This window comes from Lycium ferocissimum, chromosome 7 (assembly GCF_029784015.1).
Source record: "Lycium ferocissimum isolate CSIRO_LF1 chromosome 7, AGI_CSIRO_Lferr_CH_V1, whole genome shotgun sequence".
Classification (NCBI taxonomy): domain Eukaryota; kingdom Viridiplantae; phylum Streptophyta; class Magnoliopsida; order Solanales; family Solanaceae; genus Lycium; species Lycium ferocissimum.
Window position 1 is genome coordinate 41,635,417 of NC_081348.1, and position 11,341 is coordinate 41,646,757.

Here is an 11,341-nt window from a genome sequence, read left to right on the forward strand (position 1 = left end):
TTTTTAAAAAAATAATGCAGTTTTTTTTTAAAATATACATTTTTTTATTAAAAGAATATTATTTTTTAATTTCCATGTAGGTGCCACCATAGCATTACTTATGCCTTGTGAACAATTTTTTTGAAAAATTTTTAGCTTCACTTGCCTTTTGGAGTGTGAGTTCACACGCCTTTTGGAGTGTGAGTTCACACGTGTAGTTCAGGTGTGTTTTTGACCCTTGATAATTTGTTCTTTTCTTATTTATGAATTTTGAAAGATACATATTTCAGAAAATATTTTTTTTGTTTATTTTAAAGTACTGAATAAGAATTTTTAAGTAAAATATTTATACCTTATAGGGGCGTAAATATAGAAATTTAGGAAGTAAGAGTCTGATTTTAAATATAGGGTTAATATTTGAAACTGGATCATACTTTAGGGTTTGTTCAGTGTAATTAACCTGAATTTGTGATTCAGTAGTTGATTGATTATAGACACTAGTAGTTGTTAACAAAGTTAAAGGCATGACACAGGCAAAATTCAACATTACAGACCATTGATACCACATTGTTGAGTGCTTCGCTACACAGGTATGGTATCTTCTTCTGCTTGCTGTTGTTTTATTCTTTAATTTGCCCTACTTGAAAGCAAATTTCATTTGCGTATTATTCTTTGAAGATTGGGAATCGCGGGTTTTATCTAACTGTTGAAGTGTAATCGTTCTTGCATAGTGCACACAAGGTGTTTGAGAAAATTCCTTTATGAAAATCATCACGTTTTAGGACTCGTTTTGTGAGTTGTGATTAATTGCCTCATTGATTTCTTATTCAAATGCAAATATTGAATTATTCCATATCTGGTGTGATCAGGGTATTGAGCATTCCCCTTTTTAATGGCAAATGCATTTTGATAATTTAGTTTTTTCTTCTTTTACTGAAATGGGCAAGATAAGAAAGATTGAAGTGACATTTGAAATTTGGGCGCATTTTGATGGTTGCATTTGAGCTTCTCATACATTTGGCCAAAAATCTTCTTTGATTTCAACCCGCGTTTATTTTGTAAATGATCATAACTCCAACGGTAAAGTTGTCTCCGTGTGACCTATAGGTCACGGGTTCGAGCTGTGGAAGCATCATTAGGTTAGGCTGTCTACATTGCACCCCTTGGGGTGCGGCCCTTCCCCGGACCCTGCTAACGCGGGATGCTTTGTGCACCGGCTGCCCTTTTTATCATAACTCTAATGAGAATGTTCCCACGGCGACCTTCTTCACCGCCTTTTATAATTCAAATCCCCAATGCATTAATTCCTTCTTCTTCTTTTTTGTGGTGCAGCATTTGGAAGTTTTGTGATTCGTCAAGCAAAATTTGACAGTCATTTCCATTGAACATTGAACTTCACTGAGTACAAGGAACTATAATGGATGCTTACATGACTGGAAATCCTGTTCCTCAGCCTGCTTATCATTGGCCGATGGAGGGAGTTAAAGAGTCTACCCTCTTGATTCGACATCTTCCAGAAGCAATTCCTCATGAAACCCTTTCTAGATTGCTCTCCAATTATGGGGCAACTTCTATCCGTCCTTGTACTAGTGGGAGGTATTCTGAAGAACTATTCCATAATTCCCAATTTTACTGCTATTTTTGTTTTTTATTTGTATCTTTTAAAAACAACGAGAAGGTTGGCAATCTTATGTTTCTTAAATCTGTTTATTTGGCTCATCTTTTTGGTGTAACTTATATTTTTTTTAACAAGCAATGGGAATATGATATTACTTATGCACCACCAACCAGAGGAAATCAGCTTCCTCTGGCACAAACAAGTAGAGAGAAAGTTGGATCCATACCCAAAATTTCATGTCTCATTCCATTTCAGTAAAATGTTTCACCTCCCGCCTTTGCTTTTAAAATTGCTTGTGACCCAATGAAATGCATTGATGTGTACCTTGTATTTGGGATCATTGTGCTTATTCCATTTGGGCACTAGCACTAACCTGTCCTTGAGGCTTCTTTCTCCCTTTCCCCTTTTGGTTTATTTGATAATCATCATAGTTCTTGGGATAACAGATAATTGATGCCATCAGCCTTTGGTTCAATGTTTTTCATGTCTCTCGCTAGTACATAACTCAACTGGACATTTTTTTTTTTTTTTTGAGAATGGATAACTCTACTGGACTCTAATTGGAACTTTGTCAGTTATTTGGATCTTATTTTATCCTGGACAGAATGAGGAATTGTGCTTTTGTGGATTTCAAGGATGAAGGTCTGGCTCACCAAGCGCAACAGCATTTGAATGGGTATGTTTTTCTTTGAATCTTTTCTAATTGTCCTCAGTTTTCGGTCATCTTAGATAAACATACTTAAATGCCCTCCTCTTTTTTTTTTTTTTTTTTTTTAATTTATCTCAAGAGAGTAAGCAAGTCTAATTGCCAATATATGTTGTTAGGGTACGGTTTCTCGGTAAAACCTTAGCGGTGGAACGAGCTAATAGAAGCACAGAAAGAGATAAATATGGACAAAGTGAACCTCGGATAGGAAATGAATCCGTCTCTTTGATCCAAGATGCTGCTGCTAAAGAATTTGGTGGGGGATCCAGAGCAGGTCCTTATCCTGGCAGTGAACCCATTGCTGAAAGACTTGGGGTGGATTATCCATTTCCTCCTCACCTCGAGTATGTTTTCAACTGCTTCATGATTTTTAAAAGTCTTTTTTCCATTTTTTCATCTAAATTTGGTGGATAAGTTGCTATGACAGCTGACTTGCATCTTTCACTGTATGCAAATATTTCATGCGTCTGTAGGCATGCCACCTCTGTTTGACCTGTAAATTATAGGCTCTATTCCTGGTCCTTTTGGCATACGCAGAGAAAACTAGGAAAGGACAAAGAACAAAGAACTAAATGTTACCATTCTCTCACAAAAAAAAAAAAAAAAAGAAGAAGAAGAAAGAACAAAGAACTAAGAGGATTTAGACATACTATCTGCTTGATCTTACACATTTTAGGTCTTTATATTGTTTCTTCAGTACTGATAAACAGAACCAGCTTCTATTTATTGTTCATAAAGCTGACTATCCTGCTTGTGATTCAGATATGTTTACCCACCACCTGATGGACATATACTTACCAATATTGTAAATGCTCTTATTGCTGTTCCTCGGTTCTACACACAGGTATTTCTTTTCATAATTTACTATCTCCTTTCTGCTTCTCAAATTCATTTTCTCATTTCCTTGCTATTCGTGGGTATTAGTCTATTTTACATCTTCTTCTTCTTTTTTTTTTTTTTTTTTTTTTAATAAAAAAATAGGTCTAATTTACATCTTTTTATACCCATATTTTGACATGGTATAGGTCTTGCACTTGATGAACAAGATGAATATTCCAGCACCATTTCGGATGGCTTTGCCGACTCCGCCTCTGCCAACTTCCCCGTCTGTTCCTCCTCCACCCCCTCCTCTTCCTCCTCCAACAGTTTCTAAGAGTAGAATGGAAGATCAATCAAGTAGTGAATCAGAAATGGAGTCTTCTGATGAGGTAATATTTTCTATGCTGTTAGATATTCTTTTACTTTTAGAATTGAGTTTGGCGAAATCAGCTAACTAGCACTTGAAATATAAATTATAAACCTCGAGGATATTGGGGAACTGACTCAAATTTTAATGTTGTATGAAGTATATCTCTGGTTTAATTCTTTCCATCTTTATGTTCCTCGTGTTTACTGTCATTTTTCATCATGATCTTTTACCTTTTGCTACTAGAGTGAACTTTTGGCAGATTCTAATGGTTTTGTATACTTAATGGTTCAGGAAGCTTCAAAAGTTGGTGGGCCTAGACAAAAGCGTATCAGACATGAAGCTATCTTGGGTCCTGCAGTTGACAAGGATGTTGCCCATGAGGCTGTTGGATTGAGAGCTGCTGCCTTGGTTCCTAAAGAGATGCCAGTAGTTAAGAAGAAGAACCCAATAATTCAGGTGATAGCCTTGGATCTCCAAAAGTCTTCTCCCTCTTTGTTGTTCTTCGTTGAAGTTGGTGATACTAGGTTCTTGCTTGCTTGCTTGCAGATTAAAGTAGCACCTAAACAGGTACAGAATGAAGAGAAGGATGATGCGAGTGCAATGCCATTGGCAGTGGAAGATAAAGAGAACGATCATAAACCTTTTACAACCCTTGAAGAGTTAAAAAGTGGAAGATTGCCCCCAGAAGAAATTCTGTCGCTTCCTATGTTTAAGGTATTGGAAATTTGTGCGTAGTTACTTTTTCCCATGAATCACTTGCTTGCAGATTAGATAAGAAAGAAATGGTAAACATGAGTTTCAAGTAAGTAACTTATTTCCAATTGATAAGAAATGTTCACTGGTTTATTGATGAGCAAGGTAATGCTTTAGTGTACTTAAGCTGGCAAGTACTTGCTATAGAAGTTCGTTAAGATTGCATCTTTCCACTCTATAAATTATGTTGTTCTAATTCGCTTCATTATCAGTAAATCAAAAGTACTACTAATGAGCAAAGCCAAGTAGTAAGTTTGTGCTTGGACTGTTGGACGTGTCAAAGGAGGACATTCCCCGTACAAGCACGAAATGGATTTCTTTCTATGTGAGCTATTAGTGCAAGCAAAGGACTGAATAATAATTGACTCGTGAGCTTTCTTTCTATGCAGAATTATTGTGCTGGGAATCCTTCACAGATCTTGTACTTGAAGAACTTAGCAAAGGAAGTGAATGTTGATGATATTTACTTCATATTTGGTAAGGTTAATGCACATATCCATTGCAAAATTAAAACACCTTTCTGAATTTTTCTCAGACTTCCGTGTAGTTTCAGGCTTAAAGAAAAAAGATGGATAACAAGAAGTTACTTCAATTGGAAATAAGTTACGTACACAAAACTCATGTTTACCATTATATTTCTTCTCTTCTATTATGTTCTTTAGGATCTTTATTTGGAAGCATTGGTGAAGCTAAATCCAGTCTTGCAGTGAAGTTAATGCAGGTGAGGTTCATCTATATTTTTCTAGTTCTTCTAATACTGTGATAACTTGAGGCTTTATTTATTAGTTTGTACTTCCTTTCCATTGGTAATTTGATATTTATTCAAGAGTTTTTGCTGAAATTATATGACTTCCATTACAGGAAGGGAGAATGCGTGGACAAGCTTTTGTTACATTTCCCTCAGTTGAACTTGCTGAAAATGCCTTGGTATGTTATATATACTTACTTTGTGTCTTTATTCCATTTCCTTTGATGGTCCATGCATAGTGAACTTTTTATTTGGTGCATTTCTCAAAGTTTTTGGTGTGATGTTTTGCACAGAAAAATTACCCTGGAAAATGATATATTAAAATATTGTACAAGTCATTCTCTGGTGTCTAGTTGGGCATAAAGGAGGTGAAAATAGTAGTGGTAGAGGGTGGACGGTGGGTCATGAAGGGTAGGTTTTGGTGATTTTATAACTAGTAATTAGTGGAAATAATATTTATGGGTTGATAGGAACAAGAGAATATGGTGTTCCAACTCTTCTGGCACTGAAGCACCAAAAATGTTTTTGCTGTGGAACCTTATTATGTCATTTTCATTTAAGTTCATTGTTGACACATTTTAGTTACTAATGGAATATTCGTGAAAAATCCACATGCTTCTAGTGTAAAAGTACCACAAATATGTTTCTTGCTCTGTATCACCCTGATTTTTTGATCCATTTCACAAGACACTACCACATAATCAATGCGCACTTGCTATTTTGAAGGATGCCGTGGAAGGGTCCTTTCCTTTTTGTTGGGGGAAAGAAGGGGGCAGGGAAAGAAGGATGAGTTAGAAGATTGAAAAAGAAAAAAAAATGAAGGAAACAAGACCCGGCGTTAAAGTTTATCATGTCCACGTTCCTCTTTTAAAGGGGTGTTAGATTAATCTGTTGGAGTGCTGGATCGCAGAATCATATTTCAAAAGAATAGCAGAATCTGGGGGAAACAAGGGGGAAAAACTGGTAATTTAGTATTTTGTTTTCCTCCTGCGCAGTGGGATTGTAAAATTAATACCATGAAAGTGGTTGTAGGCTTTATTGACCTCTTTAAAAGATAGATCTTAAATCTAAGAGGGATCCGGAAGCACCACATGCGAACCACCCTGGGGTCTTTCAGCATTAACTTTTTGCAAGCATCATTAAATTTGAAATTCGAATGATATAACGTATGCAAATATTTTCGAATTGCCATTTGTGGCATCTATGTCAGCCTCTTCAAATTTCACTATGCTGTTATATTTTGTTGTTTAGCTCCTGCAGCTGGTGCTATGTGCCTATGTTTTGTCCTTGATGTACTTTTATGGTGCTTTGTCCTTGATGTACTTTGATGGTGCAATTTCCTAGTTAACAGTTCTCGACCTAATTCAACCAAAACCAGAAATTTCTTCAGAAGGTGATAAACCTTCTACATGTAATCGTGAACCTGTGTTAAATTTCCAATGGGTTATATAAAGTGAGTATATTCATGTATATGGTTAGGTTCCTCAAGTTGGATAAAAATGTACTATATGGATGTAAGGAAAATCTTTTTATCATATACTTATAAGTTTATAACAACACATGCGACTGTCTAAAAATTAGCTAATATTATGGTGCTATACTATACTTGATGATACTCGTAAACATTAAATACAAGAAGTGAATGATTGCAGAATCTGGTGAATGGTTATGTGTTTAAAGGCAAGCCTATCGTCATTCAGTTTGGTCGTGATCCTGCTAAAGCAAAAACTAGGTAGGGAGGATTTTTGCTACATGGGTAATTTAAACCCTCGGCTCAACATTCTAAGTCAGGTATGTACGTATGATCTATTGCTTAGTTGCTATATTTATTTATCTTTTTAACAAGTATATCTCAAATAACCTCAATACAGCACCAAAAGTAGTTACTCCTTAAGCCATATTATCTATAGGCAACTCATCTCTGTAATGACTAGTACAGTGAGCTCGTGATTTGGGCAGCAACGTCAGTAAAGATCATTTGAGTTACGGGATTGCTGGTGCCGTGGTACATTAAAGGAGTCAAGCTAATGAAGATGCTTCTTGGGGAAGGAAGGAAGGAAAGTAGGGCTTCCTTTCCGGACTAGAGAAGGTCAAACTCTGGGCAGGCTATCTGGTTTTTACCTACGCAACGGTTTCACCAGATGTCTGGAGCCAAAACCTTACAGAAGTTATTATGATTTCTACATTGAAGCAAATTGATCGGCTGGAGCCAAATGGTTGTTAGTTCATTTGTTGTGTATAGTAAATTTCTGGAGTCTGGACAGTGATGTTTCACTGGCAATTCATTAAATTAGGTTAGAGGACACTGCTGTTTCATTAGTAGTGACGTCAGAGAGAGTTCTTGTATTGTTGACAACAGTTATTCATGCACATGGTATTGATTGAAAATTTACACTCCCCGAGTCTACAGTGGCATGTTAACTACGAGCTCGCATTTCACTTGCAGAATCATTTTTGCAACGTAAAGTACCTGCAGCTTAGATGTCTGCTTAATCGTCATAATCTACATTTAACCTTCGAGGACCAGGAAAATTTTATGCATCAGATAGCCAATTAATTCAGCTATTGTACAAAGCACTTTTTCTCTTGGTTTAGTACGACAGCAATGGCCAAAAGTAGTTCAACATCTCCTCCTGGGAAGATGGTTACCCTTTAAGAATCACTTTTTAATGTTCATTTATCTGTATCACTGATAAATTCAGATATAAGTCATTTTTGATAGAAAGTAGAAACTGTTCCAAACAATTTGATACTACTAGTGTATTTCTTAATCAGATGTTTAGCTTTACCATTTCGGACGATCACCATTCACCACCACGCCCCATTTAGAGCCCCGCAAAACCCCTGAAGATTAAGAACCCGATGTTTTTAATACAGAAATTAGATATGGATAAAATACTAAAGTACTCTTGTATCGAATAATTTATTTTTGTGAGCCTACAACAAATCATGTTATTGTCGAAATAAGACTGCAAAAGCTAACCAGTCCTAGATATAGAAAAGTGGCAATTCCTTCAGAACAGAAAAAAAAAAAAAAAAAAAAAAAAAACATAGCGCCAAAACAAATTGGGATGAACGGAGTAGTTAAAATGAAAGACCTCATCTAAAGCCAATGTGATCCGAATTAGTAATAGCTAGAAATATCATACCATGTCCATAAGACTATACATTTTGTCATGTTTCAACACAAAAAAAGTGCTGTTTAAAGTCAGCTCAATGTTCCATTTCTGTAATCTGATCAATTCAAGGAGCAGTGAGTCAATTGACTTTCTTGACAAATTTAAGCCAACACAGCATGTTATTCTTATGGATTAATACCTGCTCATAATCACAATTGCCCTACACATTAGAGGTTATCTTCTATATTCTTTAGGCCTATCTTCTGTTAGTTGTTCCCTACAAAATTAGTGCTGAGGTCCACACATGCTCAGCAGTGGCATAACACAAGCACGCGCTTGTTGGTTTTGCTCTTCCTTGACATAAAACACTGCATGACTTATGACCTTCTTATTGATAAATGAAACTGGAGAAATATTCCAACTTATCCAAATCTCTATTGTCCAACTAATGATAATCCTAAATTGACCATTTTGTAGTTACTGTATAAGTCTTCAACTGCAGCACCAACTTGTATCCTGAGCCATCACTTTAGTACTATGGACGATCAGATTTTGCCTAAAATTCTCAGGTTATGCTCTCATAGATCAATCATTGGAATGCTGACTACAACTTGTTGATTCAACATCAAGAAATGGCTCCAAGTGGTCCTTTACCATTTTCAAGAAGATGAGGTTTCATGAATCTGTTGTTTGGTGTGAATATCAGTGGGACCTTTATCAGTGGGACCTTTTGCTTTTAGACATAGTTTCAAAGTCTAAATAGTTTGATAATTAGTTGGAAGACATAACCATATGTTATTTCATGTGGTATTGTCTCTAAACTGTGCTGCACCAAAATTCAACCACGCAAGTAATCTTTAACTGGTGCCCACATAATGCCTATCCAATGCATATCAGTAGGCTTCTACAAATTGTCATTGGACTATATAAACACATACAAAGAAAGGTTTACCATAACAGCTCAACAAAACTTGAAATCATACAAAGCTTTTCTTTGCTTTCAAAGTCCTTAAAAGTTCTTTCCTACCTTATTTGCTCATCTAAATTGAACTAAACGACCATGGCTATCCGTATGCCTCGTATAATCAAGATGCCTCGTATAATCAAGAAGTCTTCTACAGCTGGAGACGTTCCGAAAGGCCATTTTGCTGTATATGTTGGGGAGAAGCAAAAGAAGAGATTTGTGATCCCCATATCATTCTTGAGCCAACCTTTATTTCAAGACTTGCTAAGTCAAGCGGAGGAAGAATTTGGCTTTGATCATCCAATGGGTGGTGTCACAATTCCCTGTAGCGAAGATGTGTTTGCTGATCTTACTGCTCGCTTGAATAGGATCTGAGACTTTTCCTTTCACAGTTTTCTAGAGAACTAACATGGATTTCCAGTTTGTACATTAGAATAATTAGGAATGACACCACATCTTTGAAAAGAAAATAGAGGGGGCTACTGTCAGCTACAACTGTAGATCCCAATTTTGAATGTAATTTTCAGTAGTTTAGAAAATGAAATCTCTTCAGACTCATTCTTTATCCAATTTTGTTAATTAGTAGTCCTGTTTTACAAAGTTCTTTACATGACCTTGTTCTCTCCTACCATGGGAATTGGAGCTTCTAAAGTGCTTAAGTCTATGTTAATTAACTCTAAATAAGATAACTTATCCTGAACACTGAAATATTTTTGGCAATGACAGCAGCTAAAACTTTACCAGCAGCACAACAACAAACCCAGTGTAATCCCACTTTATTAGCAGCAGAAATTTCAAAATATCAAATAAGTGACATTCATAGTTCACAACTTCACACTTCATTAGACATTTTCGTTTTCGCTCTTTTACCCTCTGTTTGGATGGTTGTTTCCCGTGGTTCATTAATGTACAGTATGGTATGGTACAGTATGGTGTTGTATCGTATTGTACTGTATTAATGAACACAATGTTTGGATAGACTGTATCGTTTGTTGTGGTTTAATAACATTTGTATTGTTTGGTTTTTTGTATGGTCGTATAATAACTTAAGTTTACTAAAATACCCTTAACTCTTAATTAGAAATTAATTTATATATATTAATAAAACTCAAATAAAGAATAAAATAGGAACTTTAAAAAATAAGTAGGTAGTGGGTGGGGGTGGTGGAGGGGTGGGTGGTGAGGGGTAATGGGTGGTGGTTGAGGTGGTGGGGGTGGGTGGTGGAGGAGTGGGGTAGTTGGGGTGGGGGTGGGGTGGGGTGGGTGAGTGGCGGGGGGTGGGGTGGGGTGGATAGTGGAGGGGTATAATGGAGAAATGAAATACGTAACCACGGAAAAACCACCAAATCCGTGGTTACAAAAATTAGGACTTTTTATGGTTGTATAACCATGGAATGAACCACGGGTTTACAACACCATACCACATAATTTTAAGAACAATGGAAACAAACATGGTTTCATAGAAAATCATACATTAATGAACCACGGGAAACCACCATCCAAACAGGGGGTTAAAAACAAAACTCTGGCTTGATTTTGTTAGAATTTCTCTCGACCAGCTGAAAAACTCGGATAGCTCTTATCTGCAAAGTTGATTAGCTTATCAGATTAAATGACTTATGATATGAGAGGAAAAATTGTACTTATTTAAATCAACTTATTTCTAAAAGAATCCATTAGTTACATCTGTATTTGCTATATGGTTGTATAAAAGAGTGCCTATGTAGAAGTAACTATTGATGCTTGTTTGCAAGCTATTGAATTCAAACAATAACTTTGTGTGTTTTACTTCAACAAAATATATTTTGTAAAATATAAATATCTAAAGTGCATTTGGCCTTGAGGAGTTCTCTATAGCTGTAGACCAACTACGCCAAGCAATTAGGAGGGCCACCTCTCCCTTTCTTTTTTTTTTTTTTTTTGGTCTTTTTTGCTTTATTTTCCATTCAGTAGTGCAAAAAATTACATTTATTCTCCTTCCTCTTTCTCAATTTTGTTTTTTCATTCTTTTTTGGTTAACTTTGCTATATAAGTTGTTGGTCAAAGTCTACCTCATGATTGAATTTCCATAATTACCCAACTTTGTAAGTCGACACATTAGATGTTGGTTCTTTTAAGCGTTCCAACGATCAGGTGTTTTGTTTATTATGATCTTAGGAAATAGTTTTTAAACCTCCATATATAAATTATACTCAATCCACTAAAAATTGCGATATTTCAGATAAATGGTTACTAGAAAACCATGTTAATGACAAGAAATGTCTA

The 11,341-nt window shown here is 36.0% G+C and overlaps 2 protein-coding genes across 8 annotated transcripts; both read left to right on the forward strand.

Annotated features, from left to right (window-relative positions):
• The first annotated feature begins 238 nt into the window (after positions 1-238).
• LOC132065101 (U11/U12 small nuclear ribonucleoprotein 65 kDa protein) lies at positions 239-7,395 on the forward strand. 7 transcript variants are annotated; one of them, XM_059458337.1, is made up of 13 exons: positions 245-569; positions 1,312-1,575; positions 2,202-2,273; positions 2,423-2,647; positions 3,066-3,147; positions 3,329-3,511; positions 3,784-3,948; positions 4,039-4,206; positions 4,635-4,722; positions 4,908-4,966; positions 5,107-5,172; positions 6,646-6,784; positions 6,904-7,395. In XM_059458337.1, exons 2-12 carry the CDS (start codon positions 1,397-1,399, stop codon positions 6,727-6,729), a joined length of 1,371 nt encoding a protein of 456 aa, XP_059314320.1. In that variant the 5' UTR covers positions 245-569; positions 1,312-1,396; the 3' UTR covers positions 6,730-6,784; positions 6,904-7,395. The 7 variants fall into 7 exon arrangements, with proteins under 7 accessions (XP_059314325.1, XP_059314320.1, XP_059314324.1 ...); XM_059458341.1 differs by having other exon boundaries at positions 6,928-7,395; XM_059458338.1 differs by having other exon boundaries at positions 246-564; positions 1,309-1,575; positions 6,933-7,395.
• Positions 7,396-8,923: 1,528 nt separating this feature from the next.
• On the forward strand, positions 8,924-9,634 carry LOC132065103 (auxin-induced protein 15A-like). The gene has a single exon (XM_059458343.1). It carries the CDS (start codon positions 9,173-9,175, stop codon positions 9,449-9,451), a length of 279 nt encoding a protein of 92 aa, XP_059314326.1. The 5' UTR covers positions 8,924-9,172; the 3' UTR covers positions 9,452-9,634.
• The last annotated feature ends 1,707 nt before the right edge of the window (positions 9,635-11,341 follow it).

Coding starts and splice junctions, on each gene's coding strand:
- LOC132065101 (XM_059458337.1), top strand. CDS start 1,397: ATGGATGCTTACATGACTGGAAATCCTGTTCCTCAGCCTGCTTATCAT. Junction 1,576..2,201: donor CGTCCTTGTACTAGTGGGAG/GTATTCTGAAGA, acceptor TATCCTGGACAG/AATGAGGAATTGTGCTTTTG. Junction 3,512..3,783: donor AAATGGAGTCTTCTGATGAG/GTAATATTTTCT, acceptor TTAATGGTTCAG/GAAGCTTCAAAAGTTGGTGG.
- LOC132065103 (XM_059458343.1), top strand. CDS start 9,173: ATGGCTATCCGTATGCCTCGTATAATCAAGATGCCTCGTATAATCAAG.